The sequence below is a fragment of the Aphelocoma coerulescens genome, chromosome 14, assembly GCF_041296385.1.
Source record: "Aphelocoma coerulescens isolate FSJ_1873_10779 chromosome 14, UR_Acoe_1.0, whole genome shotgun sequence".
Classification (NCBI taxonomy): Eukaryota; Metazoa; Chordata; class Aves; order Passeriformes; family Corvidae; genus Aphelocoma; species Aphelocoma coerulescens.
The window spans coordinates 15,557,566-15,579,538 of NC_091028.1; the positions used below are offsets into that span (position 1 = coordinate 15,557,566).

Consider the following 21,973-nt stretch of genomic DNA (forward strand, 5'->3'; position numbering starts at 1 on the left):
CTTGGGGTTGGAAAGTAGGAGGGTGTAAATATTCCATCAGCTGTATTTAGTAATTTCTGGAATTATAACTATTTCAGCTTTGTCTTGGCCTACTCCAATTCACATGAAAAAATCCCTCAACTCATGGTAAAACCTTTTGACAAACATTTCCTTATAATTTTTCCATTTTTTTTCTGAGTGCCAGAAGCTCCTCTAAGCATCCTTGTGCTTGGAAATTCTGTATGTTAACAAGAGATGGTCAAGCAGCCTTTACTTTAGGTGGCAATGGCTGCAAAGGACAGGACTGGAGCTGTCAGGTTGCAAATCACCTCATCCTGCTTCCAGCCCCCTGTGGAAAGCCATGCTGTGCAAAGTGCACACAGCCATGTGCTTTCCTTAAAACACCCCCTGCCCCTCCCACAGCCACACGGAAACTTTTTTTCTTTTTTTTGTGTGTGTGAGGGGAGCGTGGGGGTGGTCAGGGAGGGAGGAGAAAGTGGAGATTGTCCAAGAAGTGTGAATCACCAATTCCTCCTTTCCATGGACTAAGTACAGCACTTTCCCAGAAAGGAGGCAGTGACTCCAGTTCAGGAGTTGGCACCACACGGTTCCAGAAATCCACACAATTCCTGGGGTAGCTGTTAACTGCTGAGCAGCTGCTGCAGGTTCTGCACTAACCTGGCTGCCTGGTTTATGGGCTGGGATGTTGCAGGGAAGATGCCCCAGCTGGCAGCTTGGTCTCCCAGCAAGGAATGGCATCCCACAGGCCAATCCTGCCCAGCTCCTATGGAGCACGGCCCCGGTTTGTCCCAGCGCTGCCTGAGCACCTCCCTGGCTCGACCTTCCCACAGCAAGAAGGGTTAATGGAAAAGGTTTTGTGCTTTAAGACATTTTGAATGGCTTTTATTTTTAGACTTTGTAGAAGATACAGAGTGAAAGCCTATTGTTCTTATGGTAAGAGATCTTTACAAAGACATCAATATTTAAAGTAATTAAAAATATCTTAACAAAAGACTTTGCTTAAAAACTTGGCAGTTTAACAAGTGCTCCTCCCTTCATCATCTTTTATTCCCATCAGACCAAGGCCAGATTGTGATCCATGCGTGCTGCAACACAAACAAGAAGTGTGTTAGTTCTGCTCAGTTCAGCCTCCATGCACATAACCCTGCTGGGCTGGTACTGAGAGGACTGCAACCCCCAGGGTCAGCACATTGAAAAACTAATTCTTTTTCCACCCCACAATTACTTGGCATTCTTTTTAATCAAGAAGCCTCCTCTGAACTGTTGGTCCTCTGGGAAACACTAATACAGGAACCTCACTTGGCAAGAAAGCCCTTCCCAGCCTGAGATGGAGTTCCCATCTAACCCACTCAGCAGCCTGAGAGTGTGAGCCAGGCTCTGTGGGCTTCCACAGGCACTCAGTGGATGCAGATTCCTGAATCCACCTGTTCTGCTGGTGGGATTCCTACCCCTCAGTGATAGAAGCTTGTGATAAGGGAGAATAGTTGGAAATGGCCCTCGAAAGGTAAATTGGGATGTGCTGAGCCCAGTGACTGCTGCAAAGGACACGTGGTGTGGACTGCACCCCACAGCCTCAAACCTTCCTGTGGGGTGACAGGTGAGTGTACCTGAGGTGATACAGGGCGTAGAGAAGAGGCAAATGATTGCTCAGAAATGTAAAAACTGATGCAGTTTTAGCCCAAAGAAAGCAGCAGCTGATCCAAGGCCCACATGCATGGAAGTGCCCACAGCCAGGTCGGACTGAGGCAGTGTTTGAACCCCAGCTGCACTCAGGGTGACCTGCAGGGAGTGCTTTGCTGGTAAGGCAGGAACTGCTGCTGGTTCAGTTTGTAAGCTACAGTTTGGGGGGGTGGGGGGGAACAACAACTTATGCTCTATTGATGATGACAAATTTTAAAAATTATCTTTTTTCCTTCAAGTTTTAGTAACTGAACAATTGGAGCAAATCACTCCAAGAGCAGCCCTTGGTTGAAATGGTTTGTCACTGCCATTAAGCCTAAATAGCTCTTGGCTTTGGATCAATCTCTGTTCCAGGGACACAGTTTGGAGCACAGGATTATACAGCATCATGGCTCTTCTCAGGAAGCTCTGGAAGTGAGGGAGGGGAATCTGGCATGGCTGCCCAGCCAGGCAAAAGAGATGCTGCTGAGCAGCTCTGGCTCTGCTTCTATTCCAGGGCATGTCTCCACAAGGAACAATGCCCCTTCTGCTGAAGGGCATTGAAGAAAAGCAAAGGTAGATGTGACCTTTATTAGGCTGACCAGTGACAGTGAGAGCACAGAAGGCTGCTGGAGTGAGTATGTCCTCAGTAACCAGGGCTTTGCTTAGGAAAGACTGAACCTTTCTGGTTAATAATTTAGCAGACCGTGGCAGTTCAGGCCCCAGGGGCTGCAATGCAGGAAGCCCACTCCAGCTGGAAGCATCCCTGATTCCAGCACTGCAGCCCAACTCAAATGCACAACTCGCTCCTTCCTAAAGAGCTGAAGGACTCAGTGGACATATTTGGGTTTTCTCATTTTTGTCCATCACATAAGGGCATGAACCACCTCCTTGATCAGCTGTGGCTGAAGCACATACATTGGAGTACCACAACACAACAACTGGTAGGCGAGGCCTTGGCTGCAGTAATTAGGTGGTTTTAAAAACCAAACAAAACCTCACCAAAACCCCCCAAAAAACCTGCCTGCTGTGGAAACTCTGCTTGATTCTCTCATGGCCACATAAAACTTACCTCATTGTCAATGGGGATGAAACATCCATCAGGGCAGGTGAGTGAACTGCTAAGATGTGCACAATTAATCAGCACTGTGGGCCCTACGATACATGATTTTGGCTCAGGCCTGCTTTGTGGGCAGAACGCAGGCCTGAGGTTTTATTGGCCCGACATGAAAGTCAGATTAAGTACAACAGCTTCTTCAGCCTTTCTCTTGGGCTTTCTCTTCCTTGTGCAGGGCTTTAATTTTTAATAGATTAAGATAAAATTATTCAGCTCCTTGGTTCTCTGCAAAATAGGCAGCAAGTTACCTGTTCACACCAGGAAAGAGAACAACGCACAGGGTGTTACTCTGCAGGCTTCTGTAAAGCTTTTTGATATCGTGGTCTAACTTCTTCACCTTTTTCCTTAGATCCTGCTCCTGCATAAGAGAATAGAAGCATTGAAGCCCCTCGTTCATCAGCAGTTATACCTCTGAGTGTGTGGGGAGGCTGCCCTGTGGGATGGCACAGGTGAGGGCAGCAGTGATGCCGCTTCTGCCTGGCACTTGGCAGCGCAGTGGCCCAGCTGCAGGGACAACCACGTGCCCCACTCCAATGGCACCACAGCTCCCTCCAGGTAAAAATGAGAGCTCCACCTCCAGAGCTCTCACCTAGAGCTCTTCTTTGCTGTGCAGCCACTCCTGTGCCACCTGTGCCCTGTCAGCTCTCCAGTGCCAGGCTTCAGTTCCTGGACAGCACCACCCACTGCCCTGTGCAGCTATGCTGGTTTTAAGGCTATGCAGTACCCTGCAAACACCACGTTATCTCATGTGGTATTATTTCTCAAACTGCTCTGTGGAAGAGAGCTCTTGGCAGCCCCTTTGCTCCAGCTCAAGGAGACCCTTCTGTCACAAGCAGCTCTGCACCTCAAAGTCACATCAGCTCAAAGCTACCACTCCAGGTTCCCAGGGCAATCCCTCCTCACTAATTGCAACAAACATCAGCAGAGCCTCACACTCACAGAGTCAGACAGCTGCTCCATTTGCTCATAGAAGATGTGTTTTCCTTGTTTCCCATTGCTGTGATTCATTTGCCAAATCCATCTCCAGAGGTGACCTGGAGCAAGGGCATTCCTACTTCTTAGCTCGCTACCCTTCATGGTCCATCCATTTATAGCTTCAAGGGCATCCATGGCACTCTGGGATTTCTGGAATTCTGAAATGCAAAGAGAAGGGAACATGCTTTGGCAATGCTGTTGCTGCCCTCCTTGGCACCTGCAAGGCAGGGCTAAAGGTGTGGAGCAGGATGGAGATGAGAAACAAATCACTGCAGCAAGCAGATCCTCATCTTGCTGCAGATAAACATCAGACTCGAAATGCCAGTTGGCTGCAGCAGCACTCATTGAGCTGTTCTCACCTTTTAGAGGTGATTACTGGTCTGTGTGAAGCTGCACAGCAGCCAGCCCTCACATGGAAGTGCCCATGTGAGGGGCTCCAGTAGCTACCCTGGAATTTTTCTAAGTAAAATGTTTGGGGTTTTTTCAAGCAGGTGTTTTTTCCTCTTAAATATTTATCTGTAAAGTGCTCTCCCAAACAGTATTTGCTTCCACTGCAGCATTTTAAATACCATCCCTTTGAGCATACCTGAGTTTCAGTAGCTCTTGCTGTGTCTGTGCAAAGTCCCAGGGGCTGCTGAATGAGCTTATTTGAAGGAAATACGCAGGCTGTGTGTGAAGCTACTTACTGAGGAAACAGCAGTTCCTGTGCTTTCCACTCTGAAGATCCTTTGGCAGGAACAGTGTTTCTAGGTCTTTCAAGTGGCTGAATTCTTCTTGCAAGTCTGTCTCTGTTAATGACTTCTTTAGACCGGCCACATAAATCACACCTTCATTTTCTACATCCAGTTCTAATTCCTTAATCAGAACACTGCAGTCCAGCATGGCTGCAGTGACCGGTCTCTGGACCTGGGGTGGATGCAGCAGGAATAAAGAGCCTATCAGCCCACACAGCTCTGTGTTCTGAGCTTCTATTTTAAAGTATTTTTCTCCCATTACCAAAAGTAGACAGGCTATTTTCCCTCACTCGAAATAAATATGACTAATGAAGGCTAACTTACTTAGTCATGATAAAGGGAGATCATATTTGTAATGCAGAAACACTAAAACTAAAATGCCATACTCTGTATAGCCCTGTTACTTGGATCTGCCCTTTAAAGCTGCAGCTGGAGGTCAGAATGCTTTCTAATTCCCTTCTGCTGACAGGCAGAAAGGAAAAAAAGAGGGATATAGCCACTTCCTTTCTGCCAGGGGCCCTAAGCTGTGCAGGGACAGGGAGGCTGTAACAGCACAAGCAGCCAGCACTTGCCCAGACTCGCTGCTGGGATGTTCCAGAGCTGTACTGGAGGCTGTGCCTGGGCTGAACACAACTTGGGCTTTTGCTGTTTGCCTTGTTTACCTTAATGCAGGATCCTGCCACCTCAGCTCCATTCAGGCTTTCCACAGCAAGCTGGGCAGCTTCCAGCACTTCGTATTGGATACAGACATACGGCTTGAAACAGAACAGTGACACATTAACCCTCCCTTTTAAAAAGTCAGGCCTCAATGAAGTTGTGCTTTCTTTTAAAAATATAATATAAAAAAGTTTGGGGGTAATATATGTAACACTCCACATACTCTAGCTGTTTAAAAACCCCTTCAATTAACTCTTCAATTAATTATAGCCTTTTTTTTCTCCTTTGGCTGTAAAAGGCCTGAACATATCAGTTCTCTGGAGAAGGACAAAAAGCACCTCAGCTTCTCCAGTGCTCAGAGTCCCCTGAGCAGCACATGAGCTGCATTTGTTCTTGTCATTGTGTGGAGCAGCTTTTTAGGTACCCTGAATGATTGTAGCTGATGACTAAACTACCAGAAAAAACCTCCAAACAGAATAACTGGTATTTCTGTGGTTCTAATCCATCTCTTTCCAAGAGATTAATCTGACCTTCCAGGCCTGTCAGCAACCTTATGAGTGCTCCTCACCTGGAATGTTTCAGTTACCACTGTAAGGGACTGGATTGGTCCACACCTCCCAAATTCTTTCTTCACAGACTTCAGGCAAAAGTTTTCTTCAAAAGGACCTGCATAAATTGTCAGCATGTCAGTCAGCTTGCTTCTCACCTGTTGGAACACAGATTAGAGAAGGCACTTCACAAAGCAAAGGTGCCTCCTGATAAATCACATCTGTCTGCAAGCTCAGTGTGAAGACTATTCTCAAATGAAAAATAATACCTTTTCATGAAGTCCAGCATGAAGGTGAGATGCTATGTACTCTGGACCCAAACTGAACTGAATGATACTGAATTTGGACAGGGGAACATCTTCCAAGGCTCTCTGAAGAATCTGGAGGGACAAGAGCATTAAAGAGGTACAAGACAATTGTACTGCAGAGGATCAGAAACAATTGAATTTAACTCCCAACTTTAATTTTCATTATTGTCCAAGAAAGCCCTCAGGCAGAAATTCCCCTTCGGTGAGTCATGAGAGGATGCAGAGGATCAAAGCTCATTTCCGAAATGCTCCAATGGATTTAGCTAACCTGGTATTAACAGTATTGCTAACAGTACTGTCAGTCAGCTCTTTAAAATAGGACTCATCTACCCACTCCCAGAACAAGAACAACTTTGAACTATTTTGACGCTCAGACCAACCCACTCTAAATCCATTCACCTGTTTGTTTGAAGTGCTCAGGTTTCTCTGACACAGGCCAGAAGAGTCTAGTCCCTGTCTGCCCAAAAGGAGGGGTTTTTGGCCAGTCACCTTCAGACAATCTAAAAAACTAGCAGAGAGAAGTACACTCTGAATCACAGTACTTTTCAATATGGGAAATCAAAAACTTTCAAGAAATTCTTGTCAGAGAACTAAAGCTCATTAAAGAAATTTGAAAGAATATTCTTGTCCACAACATGAAAAGAAGCCTAGGAAATACTCTGTGAATTTAAGATAAAACTGCTGAAAGTTTTTCAGCACTATGCTGCAATTATTTGTGTCTCTCTGAAGATCCTGATGGCTTCTGAAAAACCTAAGGCCCTCATCTGATTTTACTGAGGATTCAGCTGAAGGAAAAACATGCATATTTGAGAATCTTATTACCATGGTTTGGATAATGGTGGAGGCTCATTCAGCTGTTCCTGGAACCCACATCTTTGTGGCTGCAGCACAGCTTTGTTCTGTGAGACCTCAGCCAGTTTTTCAGCTGTCAGAAGCATCTCCAAGTTTAGTTCTGCTACCTTGGGGAAGGAAGAAGATTATTAGTTGGCTTTCATCTCATCAGTTAATTGCAGCTGACCAAAAAGCCTATGCTTTCCCTATGAGTCACATAGGCACACTCCAGCAGTGAAGAAACATGGGCATTAATTTCTTGACTTATTATTTTCTGTTGTCATTTTCGAGCATGCAGCACTCACAGCATCAACAGGCAATCATCTCCAAAAAAGTTCTCTCAGAAATCAACAACACAAGGGACTCATAAAACCAGCTGAATCACTGCCACAACACACAAGGTCTCTCTCTTCTTTCATCTAGAAAAATTACAGGCATTCCTGCAGGCTAGAAGGCATTCCTCAGTCCTTCTCTACCCAGTGCCCCCCCTGAGGATCAGCAGCAATGCTGGCTGATGTTGGTGAGCACCGAGCCCCGGTGCTGCCCAGGTTATTCAGGCACCTGGATACAGCCTGAAAGCAACGGGCTGTCAAAACTGGAGTCTCTAGCACAGCTCCATTTTCCCTTTTAAATCAATAGGAAGATGTGCTGGAGTGGGGTTTTTTCTTCATAAGCACAACAACATTATGTTCTGTATTTTAGGACAGGAATATTAATTAGATATAACTACCTTTGTTGGTCCTTGCTCAATGAAGAATTGAGCTAATTCCAATGCAGCTCTAGCATCTTCTGTAGGATCATGCCCAAGCTTCTGTTCACACTGAATCTCCTTCCTAGGGCATCAAAATTAGGTGTACAGGCAGGTTATCTGTTTCTCCACACTGACCAACATCCTGTCTTTTCTAAACTGGGTCCTTTTTGGGCAAAAGAGCTTTCCCCTCTCCAAAAAGGATTTCAGTTCTGTGCAGCAGCATTCTTGTGAAATATTCCCAAAAGTTACTGCAAGAAATGTTTTTGCAATGTTGAGCGAAATGGTTTATGGAGTTTGACAGAAGCAGTGCTAATACTTGCCACTCTGATGCATCACTATTTTTAAATTTTACTTCTTTCTTGCCCAATGGCCCAACTCACACTTTGCACACAGAGGAAGGCAACCTCCAGTTCAGTGAAGTTTGGCACTGCAGAGTACTACCACTCACTGTGAGCATGGGGAGAGCTGTCTCACTGAGACACTATCCAGTGGTAGCTGATACACTGAGAAATATGATTTAAATCAGAAAATCCGACTTTCATGCATTAACCTTTCTTTCTTGCCAACTGCACCTCTCATTTGTGTGAGCCAGAGTGCCTTTGTTGTTCTACAATTCAATACACCTCTAGAGCCCTGCAGGAAGGCTAGTTTTGCTGGGACTCAGATCTGGCTGGGTCACAGCATTCCTGCTTGCTCAAAGACAAGCCCATTTATTATGCTGCCTGATGTTTTAAGCAGCCAGTGAATTCCTTTTTACCATGTCTTACTTGCACAGCCTGCTCCTTTCTTTGCAATCTTAGTAAAAAAAAAATAATTCTGACACTAGTAGTGGCAGAGTAAGACCCTATGACCCACCATGACAGTTTCTAATCCTTGCCATGACAGTACAGTAATAATCTTACCCTAAAACAGCTTTGGCTAGAAATTTTAGCTTAAATCTTCGACCTTCACTTCTGGCAAAAAGCAGTGAAGTATCAATAACACTGGGGTGGATCATCTGGAGGAGAAAATCATCAGTTTAGTTTAAGAACAGCAGACATACAGAATGGGACAGTAACTCCACAGTTTTCTGTGCCTCTGCCTTTTCATTTCAGTTGCCAGTTTCTCACTGACAGCAACCTGATCCACAATAAGAGAGCAAAAGGAATAATTAAACAAGTCCAACTCTCCTTTCTACTTCCCACTCTAGTGGTAAGATCTAGATTGGGTTAGAAAGATTAGTTATGATTCAAGCATTTTAGATTGGTTAAATTACCCACAGAAAGGATTTCAATTCTCCCCATGACAGAGCTATCAGAAGCATCTGGCTGAAGCAGAGGGGTAAAGCTTCAGTTGCAACAATACCTATGTCTGCACAGACTTCTCTCTTTAGGGTTCTGAACAGCCCCTTGCAAATTTTATAGCTGTAAGGAGACTCTTTGTCTTTTAAATCCTTACAGACATAGGGCTATTCATAATAAGAAGCAATTAACAACTGTTCACTAATAAAAAGAGCAATTTTGAAGAGTTTTCAGGTCTGAAATGAGCAACACAGGATTGGGAAAAACACTCTTAGAAACATACTCACTTCTAAAGCCTGAAGATCAGAATTTAGGGAATGACCCACCAATACTGCATCATGGGGAAGCATTTTTTTTAGCTTGGTTTGGATGTCTGACAGTCTTGTCTTCACTGGAAGAAGCATTTTCTTTGTGATTCCTGAAAACCTTCAAAACAAAAGTTGCACGAGTTAAAAGCAACACATTAGAACAGTGTGTGCTGGAGAATATTACAAGCAGGTCCCGTAAAATATGGACTCAGTATAACCAATCACAGAATTTACTATTTACTGCTTTCTCTTCCAACATCAGAGGATATGCTGCAACTATATTAAACTGCTAAGAGTGCTACCACATCTGTTTCAAAAGGTCATTTCTCTCAGGTATTTTTAAGTGATGCAGTTGGCAGCATCAGATAGCACAGGTAAGGAAATACTGCAAGTCTGATGGTGGAAGGAGATGCTTCCAAGTAACCTGAGGGGACTGGCACATCACCTCCTGGATAAAGCCAGGTGACGTTTTGAAGAAGACAAGACTTGAGTTTTGCCTGCTTTTGTTACAATCCTGAGCCCCACCCTAAAGGTGTGTACAAGCTCTATGCATTTTTTTACATATGAGCAAATTTAGCTATGGACTCCATCTTAATTTATAGCCAGCAGTGACGAGTAACTTGTACTGTGTATCATCAGTTTGTAACAGAACTTTCCCATGGACACTGCAGAATGGCAATGGTTCTGCCTGGCAGCCCCAGGGGCACTGTGCAGCAGATTGTACACATAATGCTGGTCACTTCAGTCACACAGCAAGAGCTGTATTCTTAACACTGAGGGGAAAGCAGCAGGCATCTGTGCAAACCAAGGGGTTTCTGAAAGGTCCTGTGTAACAGGCTGAGTGTGAAAGGGCTGCAGCTCTGAAAGACAAAGAGGTAAGGAAGGTGTGTGCAAGTGACCTGGTGCGGTAGTTCACCACGGTGCTCTCAGGTCTGACCAGCTCATTCAGCAGGCACCGACCCCGGGCATCCACCAAGGACACGCGCGTGACTTCGTTCCCTTTCGCCGTCAGGCACTGTCAGGAGCAAGCACAGGCAGTTGTTGGATCAGCATGATGCTGCCACCAGAACACCTCAGCTAACATCTGCTTTGGCTGCAGCAGCAGCTAAGGAGTTCCTTGACTCAGAGATCTACCACTCATAGCTGGTTGTTTTATACTCTACTGTGCTTCATTTGAGTTGTTAAATGTGCACTGTAAGCACAGCAAACACATAGGCAAGCACAGCACAGAGAAAAACACTGTAAAGAAGTGCTGATTTCACAGAATCAGTCTGTGCTCTGCACTGCACAACTGCCACTGACAGCACCAGCCCCAGAGAAGTTGTACAGTTTCAAGGCAGAGCCCAGGTTGTATCAATAGTAATTCAATTCTGGTGCCAAACAGGCATCTCTGCAAGGCTAAAACTGCACTAAAAGAGGACTCTTCACCACAGCAGCTGCCAGAGGAACTGTGATGGCTAAATGAAAGATGTGTGACAGGGAAGTACTTTTCCTTTCCCAAACCTTGGAGAGAGCTGAGGAGGAATTCCATGACACCCTCGTGGGTTACTGCAGCATTGCTGATAGGCCTGGCAGATCCAGCTGCTGCCCTGGGAGCCAACACAGAAATGAGCTCTCTGCTCAGGATATTGTTTCTGTCTCGTTGCCAGAACCACTTCCAGGGCCCTCCCCATGGGTGCATTAGCACTGGTACCATCGAGGAAGGGACTGGCAGCAGATATTAAGATATCAGAAGTGGTTTAACAAATACACAGAGTGCCTGGCTCACTTGGGAACAGCTGGTAAGAGCTGGGTGCCTGACTCTATTTCTTAAGGCCACACACAATGACTTTTACCATTTCACAATCCAGACCAAAGAGGGGGCTGCTGTCTGTCCTCTGCTGATCACACTCTGTGGAGATGTAGCCCTTGCATCCAGGGGAACCTGGAGGGAAAACACACCCAGGAATAAGAAAAAGAACTTTCTTCTACAACTCATTTTATATGATAAAGCATATCACTAAACTATCAAAATTAAAAACAACCCCCACCATAACAAAACAACTAAACAGCCCTCGCTCAAAAACTGACCTTCTATGGGATAGTCATTTCTCTTCTGCTCTTCTAAAGTTAGAGTATAGCTTGTAAGGCCTTGTTTCTTTTCTCCGTATCTCTGAATGATGGGATCACATTGCAAGTCTGAGCTTTTAGTAATGCATTCACTGCTGGTGGAAGTCAAGCCTGTAAAATACAGAAGCATCTGTAGTGCTCAGAGAGCACTGCCTACCTGCATGCAGTTTCTGCATCAGATGAACACTTACAGACTGCACCATGCCAAATTACTACCTGGAACAACAGACTGGAGAGAGAGGGTCAGAGAAAAAGAAAGACACACAGTCTTCTTAGCTTAAAATAGTGATGTCTTGTTTCTTTGATTAGATACATCTTAGATTAAAATAATCACAAAATGGGTAGCAAAGCAGCAGAGTTTGGGATTAAATATGTCAAAAACTTTCTCTCTTTTTGCATTCACTTTGACAATTGGCCCAACATGAGCTACTGAAGTAGTCAGGGTAAGAAGTCTCATGGTTTAAGCCATTGTATGTGTTCCTTTCTAAACAAGTTTACCATGGCAGCACTGGGATTGCAGAGGACGCAAAGTCATAAATTTCTGTTCACGGTGAGTCACTGTATTGAAAGAGACAATGCAAAGCCAAACAAAATACCTTGTGGAGTGTTTTCAGGTTTCAGGTTTGTTCCTTCTCCATACAGGCTGACTAGGAAGTTAGCAGAAGGTGTTAATGTGAATCTCTGAAAAAAGACACGTGTTAGTGACTTTGAAAGACATTGCGGAAATAACAAGCAAATGGGGAGTTTATTGACCCCCAAACCAGCCAAATTCAGAGAAGGATGGATAAAGAAATAGTGGAAATACATTTGATGTTTTATCAAGTAGAAAAACCCAACACAAAGCAAACCTGTTCCAATAAGGGATGACACAGGATTCTTTGTACTACAGAACAGATTTGCCTTGCCAGATACGATAAAGAAGGCAAATCTCAAGATTTTCTTTGATAGAAACTAAAGCCAGTTCCTGTCTTTCCAGTTAAGTTGTGATTTACATTTGCTGTAGTTCAGGAAGAACTCTCTAGAAGCTTGAATTCAAGTCCTTCTTTCTATCTTCCTTCAAAAATGTTGCTTGTAAGTCAGAAAATTAAAATAATTATTTTACTAATCTTTTTGGGAAATGGGAGAAACTTGACATAAAGTGCAAATAACAAAAGTGGTATTTTTCAACCAGTGGGATTAGCATAACTCTATTGAGAGTCTCCTCGCTCAGAGTAAATTCCAAATTATTGAAATGATTCCAAAATATTTATAATCTAATTGGCATCTGTAGATGCAGGATACATAACAGTCAGAGGACTGAAACATCAATAAACATTTCACCTGCTAAGGCTTCAAAGACATAAGTCTTGAAATCCTGTTCCTAATATCAAAGCCCTGTCCTTTGTTCTGAGCTGACAACTGCTGCAAATAGATCCTCTCACTTGCTGTGAGAGTCAAGGATGGCTGCATCCTTGGAAAAGGCAGTCATTCCACTGCAGCCATTATCCCTGGATGTGGTTTCAGGACTGGAAGAAGTTTAGAAGACACGGATGCAGTTTGGGGACTTACATGCCGGAACACTTTCCTGAGGTGTTTGAACTGTAAATAGAATCTGTAGAAATGGAGTTGGCTCATTTCGTGTAGAACAACAACCACAACCCCGGCCAGGTGTCTTTGGTGATGAATATGGCACCAGCTACAGTTAAAAAAAAAGAGCAATAATTAAAAAAAAACAACTTAAAAATCAAAGCAAAACCACTATCAAGCACTCTTAAAAAAAAAGTTGGAACCAGCCCAGCTTTTAAGTCAGTAAATGGCAAAGTGCCAAATTACTCCAATAAGAAGAGGCTTTATAGCTTATCTCAAACAGCCACATATTCCTGGAAACAACAGAATACGGGAGCCAGAGAAAGAAGTTATTGCAAATGTCTGCTGCTTACCATTTCAAGACCTGTGTATCTCATTTATATGCATCAGAATGTGAACATACCAGTAACTTCAACTGTACTGACACAGTCTGGTGAATTAATGCATCAAAGTAAGTTTCACAAAATAATTTTCTATTCACTATTAAAATCTAAAGTGGGGTACTTTCTGCTTTGAGTTTCATTTCAAGATTCATTTCATTACACCGTATTTTTGCCATTCAAGGTTACATACCCTCCCCAGCCTTTCCCTTCCAGCACTGAGAACTTGCCCAGAGAAAGGGAGAAGTGATTAAAATGTTTTTTTTTTCTAAAACACTCTATAGAATGCTCTGTTCTGATTCTATCTAACATGAAATACATTAATATGTGTGTTAGTATTTTAACAGGCTATTTTGTTTCTCAGTGTGTGGAGCTTCTTCAGTTCCACAGCAGTCATTTAGTTTTTCAAAACTGCATGAAACAAAACTATGCAATGGCAGGACTTCTGCCAGAAGAGGAATTCGGCTTCCTGGCCAAGTCTAACAACAACTGTATCTGCACAATCCAGGCTGCCATTGTGGCAACTCCACGGCGAGCATTCCAAACCCAGCATGGCCAATGTTCCTTTAGGAATGTTCTCAAACCACGGGAAAACACGAGGCCAGGCTGATTCTGGCTGTGGATGTACCTGGGCTGTGCTGCATTGTGGCATTTCCCCAGAGCTGCGTATTTCAGCAGCTCATACAGCTGCTCCTGGCTGATTTCGGAGCCCTCGCCAAGCAGAGCTGCTGACAAACGACACGACTTTTCCTGTGGAAAGGGAAATGCTGGTAAAGAGAGGTTTCATGTAATCACACCAGTTCGTGGAAAACAAAGGAAAAATAAACTATTAGGATACAACCAACTACATTTAAAATAACTCTTCCACTCATTATGGGCGAAAGTTTCCTTTCAGATCACACTTCAATATTATATTTACTGTCAACCCAGGTACTCTAACTTCAAAGATTTATTTAATAAAGATTAACATAAGCAGATGTATGCAGTAAAGAGACAATGTCCTACTCTTCTCAGCCCTTTCCCCCACTTGCTGCTGTAGAGCTTTAAACACTTGTACAAGTGTTACATGCAGCCACTCCATGTGAGGTTTTCTCTATTCACAGTGTGGGATCTGCTCTGCCAGAAGGGTTTGCTGACCCCTGCAGGGAAAAACGCTTCAGTAAAATCCAAGGAAGCTGCAGAAAGAAAGCACTGGGTAGATGAGGTGGGGACTGTGCCACACAGTTCAACACAAACAGTTCTTTAAGCCTAAATGCACAGTTCTTCTAAAGGCTAATTAGCAAGTAAATGCAGCATTTTGGAGACCTCCACTGACCAGACGGCCTGTTCCAAAGAACTCTTGTAAAAACTTTAAAGATATTCTGTTTATATGTGATGAAAAAATACATCAAGGCATGCAGGGGGAAAAATGCCACACAACACTACAGGATGTAAAACCTCACAGCATAAACAACCACTGGAAGTTGTTTTCCCCTGCACAGGGCTAACAAGCCCTGTGCTCAGTAATTTGGACACAGCCTGCCCAAATCAGGGACTGAGTTGTTGGGCTCTTAAAGGTATTTGTCACTGGGTAAAGAAGTTAAAGAGGGGTGACCACCTTCGTGGTTCCAGTGGTTAAGAATCATCTGGCAATAACAGCACAGGCTGGTGTAATTGCCAGTGCCTCATCTCTCATGCTAAGTGAGGCAAGTAATGACACCGTTGTTTTCAATGCGGCCTAATTAAAGCTTTGCGGAAAAACCCAAACAAAGAGCAGAGGTTTTGAGTCACCAAATAGAGGGTACTGCCAACCACAGGAATTTGCCTCCAGCCGGGTACAAACAGGACTGATCTCACAGACTGGACATGCCACCTTCAGTTCCACGGGCACTGACTCAGTGTACCTGGGGTGAGGTGTCAACGCAGGGCTGCTCTGCATCCCTCAGGGGCGCACGTGCTGAGCACGCACACCGCTCCTTTCAAGATCTGCTTTGTTTACGAGAAGATTATATTGGAGAATGTATCTATTTTTTAAACAAAATTCCTTAAATGTAACGCTGAGCACTCCAAATGAGTTCTTTTCCACATTCCTCGGAGCAGAATCCAAGCCATTAACAGGCTCTCCAGGGCAGTGGTCACGGCCCCAAACCTGTCCGGGTTCGAGAAGAGTTTGGGCGATGCTCTCAGGCACATGGTGGGACTGCTGGGGCGTCCTGTGCAGGGCCAGCCGCTGGGCTCCATGATCCCTGTCGAGCAACTCAGGGCATTCTATGGTGTTACCTGTAGCCGGCCCTCCCAGTACACTGCCCGTGTACGCGGCTTTGTTGAGGTCCCAGCGTCCCAAGGTGGGACACAGCAATGCCCCCGAGAAGCGGCCGTGGGGCACACGCGGCCCGCACCGCGCTCCTCACAGCGCCGGGCGCTCGGCTCTCACCTCGGGGCCCAGGCCCGGCCCGCCGCCATCCGCCTTCCGCCTCTTCTGCGCCCGCGGCCCCTCCGCGGCCTCCCCGAGCCGCCTGCGCCCGTTGAGGCACAGCCCCTCCGCCATGGCCTGCACGGCAGCGGGCTGAGGCGGGCCCTCCCGGCTCGGCACAGCCCCGCGCTCCCGGCCCGGCACAGCCCCGCCCTCCCGGCCCGGCACAGCCCCGCGCTCCCGGCCCGGCACAGCCCCGCGCTCCCGGCCGCTCCCGCACCGCCCCGGGGCCGCGCCGCGCTGGGCGGGGCCGCGGCGGAGCAGCCGAGAGCGCGATGGGGGCGGGCCCGCGGGACGTTCGGAATGGCGGCCGCTGGCTGAGGCGGCCGAGCGTGGCCATGGCCACCAAGCGCCTGGCCAGGTACGGGGCCGGGCCGCGGAGGGGCCGCGGAGGGGCCGCGGCGGTGGCGGGCGGCCCCTGAGCGCAGTCGGTGTCCGCAGGCGGCTGGGGCTGGCGCGGAGCAGCGCGAGGGCGCGGAGCGGGGCGCGGGCGGCCGCGGGGCAGCGCTTCGCCTTCCTCATCGTCCTGGACTTGGAGGCCACGTGCTGGGCGGAGCCCGAGCGGCGCGGGGCCGAGATCAGTGAGTGCAGCGGGCTCGGGCTGGCGCCGCGCCGGGTGTCGGGTGATGCGTCTTCCTTGTATTCTGCTCCTTTTAACTCCTGGCGGTTCAGCCCCAGTGTAATGGAATAATAGAGAAACGAATCACGTAAATGTGTGTATGTGTATCTGTGTGTATATATATATATTATATATATATATATCACAGAATATTCTGAGCTGGAAGAGACCAACAAGGATCATCGAGTCCAGCTCTTAAGTGAATGGACCACACAGGAATCAAACCTGCAACCTTGGCCTTGTCAGCACAATGCTCAAACCCTGTATATATATAATATATAATATATAATATATAATATATAATATATAATATGTAATATATAATATGTAATATGTAACATATAATATATAATATATAATATATAATATACAATATATATAATGTATATTATATATAATATATATAATATATATTATATCTATAACATATATAATAATATATATAGATATATATAATAGAATCATAGGATACGCAGAGTTGGCAGGGACCCATATAAAAATGGAACAATTCCTGTGAACAGCTTTAACCTTTCTGGTTTTGTGTTTTGGTTCTGGTTTGTTTGTTTGTTTTGTTTCTTCTTCTCCTTCTGTGTTTGTTGCAGTTGAATTTCCAGCAGTCCTGTTAAACACCTCAACAGGAGAGATTGAATCTGAATTCCACATGTATGTCCAGCCCCAGGAGAATCCTATTCTCTCTGGATTCTGTACAGGACTAACTGGCATAACACAGGTAATTGTGCTTTAACATTATTTTACAATGGTATAATTGCTATTTACTGTTTTATTTAAAGAGGCCCATAAAAGGCTAAAAAGAAATAAACCTCAAATGAATTTCAGTGCATTCTAACACATACATGCTTCTTGTTCTGTTCCATGAAGGATCAAGTGGACAAAGGGGTGCCTCTCAACATTTGCTTATCACAGTTTTTGAAATGGATTCAAAAGATACAAAAGGAGAAGAAAATTATATTCAGTACAGACAGTCAAAGTATTTCTACTTCAGAAGCAAAAGCATGTGCCTTTGTTACTTGGACAGGTAAATAACATTTTAATTTACTTTTTCTGCACAGTAATAACATTAGGTGGCACTAGTGAGATTGTGTCCTCACTTCTAGGCAGCCAAAATCCTGTTATTAGGTATTAAAAAAATGGAATATTGGGATAAGACTGAAAATAGGAAATCCATGGAATCCCGACGTGTTCGCTGCATCTTTGACTCCAGGATCTGACATTGTTACATTTTTCTGCTTTACATAGGGAACTGTGTGACCATTCTTAGTGTGTCTAAATGATTTAATGATGGCCTTTGAGATCTTTAACTGTCTGAAGTTATTTACTAACAACAGGGGTTTGCTTCTCCTGGTGTCCTGTTGCAGCAACCCCGGTGTTTTCCATGGACAACGACTTCACACACAGGATGCTGACAGTGTGTTGGTGTTGTGTCCCTTTATGTAGATTTTTAGGCCACATTATGTGGATTTTAGGCCAGTTCTGTAGTGGTGGATTGACTGTGGTTTTCCCTGCACAGACTGGGACCTGGGCGTGTGTTTGCACTACGAGTGTAAAAGGAAGCAGCTGCGCAAACCCGACATCCTGAATTCCTGGATTGATCTCAAAGCAACGTACAGGGTGAGAAGACTGAGAGACTGAAACGTTTCTACCCATCCTCACCTCAAGGGCTGACTGCACCTGAGCTTACAAGGCGATGCTCTATGTCCCAGTGACCAGAGTAACCTGGGATTTTTTTCGTGTTGTTATCGCTTAATAACCAACTGCCCTAGACCTGTAGGAATTTGAACAGAAATCTTAATGCCAGGAAAAGATTGTTTTTTGATAAAAGAATGATAATCCTTTTATCATTTTTGAGCTGCTCTTCCTTTCCTGACAGTTTTTGCTCTCCTTGCTTCCTAACTTTTTTTTTTTTGTGTGCTCTTATTGCTGCCTTATATTGCTGTGTAGGAAGTCATCATCATAGTCTGTTTAGAAGTACTTAGAGGTACCTTACACATAGGCAGCAGAATTAGGTCTCTAAAGATAAACAGTGTGACTATTCCCCCTTTCTAGGGATCAAATCAGATACCAGGAGTAAGTAGTAATACTCACTTTTTTCACTTACCAAAAAAATCCATACCTGTGCCAAATATATTCATGCCCATGCCTTTGACTGCATATTGTGCAACAGTTTAAACACCTCAAGGTATTATTTATAGTTGTATTCTTCACTGCTGGTCTGCTAAGACTCGTCAAGGTAAGCCATAGAGTGCAGACAAATGACTCCACAGCTCAGACAGAATGGATTTGCTTAAAACTGAGAGAAGGGATTCATGGTTCTTTCCATTCTGATTTCTTACAGGGTTAAGTCACTTACGGTCTGATCCTCACTGTAAAATGCCAACCCAACTTGCTTAATGGCCTTGTGAGATTTATTATTCATAAGGGGATATTTCTGAAATGGCTTTGCTTCACTAGGGAAAGGTTTTGAAATGCTTCATGCTAAGCACCTGCATTTCTTTCCTCAGGCCTTCTACAACAGAAAGCCTAAAGGGCTAAACGGAGCTTTGCAGGATTTGGGGATAGCTTTTGAAGGACGGGAACATTGTGGTAAGTATGATGATCCTCACTTTTATACATTAATGTATATATCTTATAAAGCTAAATACTACTATTTAGCTTTAGTTAGCTAACTTAACCTAAAGCAGCTAGTTAATAGTAGTCATTACTCTGAGCAGTAACTCTTGCTTCAGGTTATGCCATGTTCTGTCCAACAAACCATCAAAACAAAAAAGGCAAAATGCTTCCAAGATCAGTTTGTTATTTCTAACCTCATACTTCATTTCTGAAATCTCTTCTACTGCTACTGAGTGCATGTTCACAAGATCAATTTATGAATTGCTGGGATGCAAAAGAAAAGAGGTGGACAGAAGATAAAGAAACTTGATTTTACCTGATAGCTCAGCATGTTAATGTTAGAGAATTCCAGCACAATATGGTTTGGTTTTTTTTTTTTTTTTTTTTTTTTGGAGCTGATTAGTAAAACAGAGCAAAGATATTTAAAATTGTGAATAGATATTCAGCTCTGTGGATAGTACTTCAGATGTTTCAGCACAGGGAATTATTTGGAATTTTCTACTTCCATTTCCTGTTTTTGAACTAGATGACGAAGTGTCACAGTTCTGTGACTCCTTGTCATTTATGTAAGGGTCACCTAGGTTACATTTTTCCTCTAATAAGAACTATCCCCAGTAGCAGTTTGAAAAGAAGACATTAATATAACCATGCTTTTGAAGGGTTGGATGATTCCCGGAATACTGCTCGTCTTGCTTGGAGGCTGATTTGTGATGGATGTGTGCTGAAAGTTACTAAATCTTTGGATAAGGTCAGTCACTGCTTCGTATCTTCCGGCCTACTTGCTTTGTAGCCTGGAACAGATGAAAGGTGAGCTATTCAAATAATAAACCCAGCATCCTGACTATGATTTGGAAAGAACATCCTTAGGCTGATACACTTATTAATTTTGTGCATTTATTCCCAAAATGTCTGGGTATTCACTTTCCAAAATCTGCTTTTGTTTATGGACTCCCCAGGCACATCAGAACTGTAATTTAATTTCCAGAACACTGACTGGAAACTTCACTGACAAAACTCCACTGGGAAGAAAGAGCAGACCTGAAACATCTAGAGATGGAACTTGTGAAACAAACTCTCTGGGTCAGAACAAACACAACAGTATTGCTGGAAACAAGATAAATTCTAATGTACAGACTGGGGAACAGCAGATCACTTGCACTGATCCCTCTGCAGATGTCTGTGTTGTACCCAGCAGCAGCTCAAGGACTGAATTCCACGCTCAATCCCAAAGCTCTTCAGCATCATCTACTGACAGATTTCCTGTTCCTCTTGGTCTGGCACAGCCACGTCCCAGTCCTGCATCAGCAGGCATCCAGCAGGGATGGAGCATTGGGCAGCCCCTGGGAACAGCCAGACCCAGCCTCCCAGTACAGGGATCAGGGCTGGTGCTTGTCTCCACCACCATCCCCTCAGTTACTCTCTCCAGTGGGGACATCAGCACCAGTTCTGAGTGCTTGTCTCTGCTGACAGACTGGGAAGACGTTGCTTTGATACCAGAATCTCAGTATGAACAAAATTCAGACTCTGTTCAGCTCAAGGATGACTCAAATACAGATAATCTAACAGTGCTTGAAGAAAAATCTATTTCAAAACAATTGGCTGTGACAAGTTCAGATAATCAGAGTTTGGAGGAAAGTGTAGCACCCATGGAACCTCTGAAGTGTGTTGTTTACAAAAGTCCTGATACTACAATCTATAATATAGGGCCAGTACAAAGGCAGACTTCAAAATTTTCAGCTTTTAAGTTACCATCTGCAAAGGGAAATGCTGTTTCAGCACATTCAGCATTAATTGGAAATTACTCTACTCCTTTGGAGACTCCTAAAAGAAAGCCAGCTAGTCCAAAAACATGCCCACCAGCAAAAAAACAGTCTTTTCATATATATCAAGAGAAAACTTCCTCTTTTGATCACTCCTTACCTTTGAGAAGTTTGAATATTCCCAGAGTATCTCCTGCTGTTCTGAACTCCACAGTCAATTGGAATCAGTCTGTAAGAGCTGTGAGAAATGGAAAACCAACTCCCCCTCTGTGTAACTGTGGTCGAAGAGCCAAAAAACTCTGTGTGTCAAATGGTGGCCCAAATCATGGCAGAGCATTTTTTTGTTGTCCTGTTGGCAAGCAAGGAGGTAATAAGAAAAGTTGTGGATACTTCAAGTGGGAATCTGCACTTCTGAAAGAGAAGTCTAATGGTCTCACCGTGAGTGCAGATGCTTTGACCTCTCTTGGAACTGTTTCTAGTAATACAGAAAATTCTTCCAAAAAAAAGTATTTGTGTCTTAGACCCTCTATGAGAACTTGAAAATGGATACAGTTTTTTGTCTGAATGCTAAACTCTTTAAATTTCATGCTTAATGTAGTCAGGACAGTCAAATGATGTCAGATATATATTCTCAGAATGGGACAAAAAGGACACTTCTTGGTTAAGATACCTAGAAAGGGAAGTTGCTCAAACACACAAAAATATCAGCAGATCATAAAGTAACTCCTTAATGAAGTGTGAGAGAACAGATAAAACTATTAGTGCTAAAATTAGAGTATGAGCAGCTGTTGCTACAATCTTAAATTTCTGTTCCAGCATATTTTAAATACTTTACTAGTCTAATCCTTAAATATTTCAATGACAGATTTTATTTGCACTTTTTTTCTAAATATACTTGTTATGCCTACAACTTTAAAATTTTTGAAACTTCTGAAACATTTTAAAATCTCTTTAGGTGTCACATCAAAAGTGATTCTTGAAGCTCTTACAGGGCTTTTTATCCTTTAAGTAACAATAAAGGTAAGACACCGACATTTCATTAAATACTTTATTTAACACACATTACTGTTGTGCTCTTGCCTCCCTGAGTTTCCCATTTCATTTGTATCAGTGTCTGCTTTAGCTCTTAGTGTAGCCCCTGGACAGACAAATAGTGGCAATCAGGTAAGATTGTATTCAAAACTAAACTAAGAAGCATATAGTGTGATGTCTTTTACTTGACATTACTGTGTAAATCTGCAATGTCTTACTTTGTAAAAACTCCTGCAAAAAAGCAGCAGGTACTTTAATT

At 44.0% G+C, this 21,973-nt stretch overlaps 2 protein-coding genes across 2 annotated transcripts; one reads left to right on the plus strand and one right to left on the minus strand.

The window, feature by feature from the left end:
- Nucleotides 1–840: 840 nt before the first annotated feature.
- On the minus strand, nt 841–16,254 carry REXO5 (RNA exonuclease 5). Its single transcript, XM_069029516.1, has 19 exons — nt 15,637–16,254; nt 13,852–13,973; nt 12,826–12,952; nt 11,874–11,958; nt 11,239–11,388; nt 11,004–11,092; nt 10,068–10,183; nt 9,148–9,286; nt 8,483–8,577; nt 7,560–7,662; nt 6,821–6,957; nt 6,398–6,506; nt 5,960–6,070; nt 5,711–5,848; nt 5,148–5,240; nt 4,438–4,657; nt 3,716–3,909; nt 3,025–3,134; nt 841–1,085 (listed from the first exon to the last, which is right to left on the minus strand). The coding sequence occupies exons 1-19, from the start codon at nt 16,195–16,197 to the stop codon at nt 1,016–1,018; spliced, it is 2,769 nt and encodes a 922-aa protein (XP_068885617.1). The 5' UTR covers nt 16,198–16,254; the 3' UTR covers nt 841–1,015.
- A 495-nt stretch (nt 16,255–16,749) lies between these two features.
- ERI2 (ERI1 exoribonuclease family member 2) lies at nt 16,750–21,716 on the plus strand. The gene is made up of 6 exons (XM_069029517.1): nt 16,750–17,024; nt 17,174–17,330; nt 17,823–17,923; nt 18,814–18,895; nt 19,582–19,670; nt 19,879–21,716. The coding sequence occupies exons 1-6, from the start codon at nt 16,956–16,958 to the stop codon at nt 21,220–21,222; spliced, it is 1,842 nt and encodes a 613-aa protein (XP_068885618.1). The 5' UTR covers nt 16,750–16,955; the 3' UTR covers nt 21,223–21,716.
- The last annotated feature ends 257 nt before the right edge of the window (nt 21,717–21,973 follow it).

Bases quoted from the DNA above. Each gene is read 5' to 3' on its own strand.
- REXO5 (XM_069029516.1), bottom strand. From the start codon at position 16,197: ATGAGGAAGGCGAAGCGCTGCCCCGCGGCCGCCCGCGCCCCGCTCCGC. The intron at 13,974-15,636 runs GTGAGAGCCGAG...CCCTTTCCACAG, and splicing joins GGCCGGGCCTGGGCCCCGAG to GAAAAGTCGTGTCGTTTGTC. The intron at 10,184-11,003 runs GTAAAAGTCATT...TGCTCCTGACAG, and splicing joins TTGGTCTGGATTGTGAAATG to TGCCTGACGGCGAAAGGGAA.
- ERI2 (XM_069029517.1), top strand. From the start codon at position 16,956: ATGTATGTCCAGCCCCAGGAGAATCCTATTCTCTCTGGATTCTGTACA. The intron at 17,025-17,173 runs GTAATTGTGCTT...TGTTCCATGAAG, and splicing joins GACTAACTGGCATAACACAG to GATCAAGTGGACAAAGGGGT. The intron at 18,896-19,581 runs GTAAGTATGATG...ATGCTTTTGAAG, and splicing joins TGAAGGACGGGAACATTGTG to GGTTGGATGATTCCCGGAAT.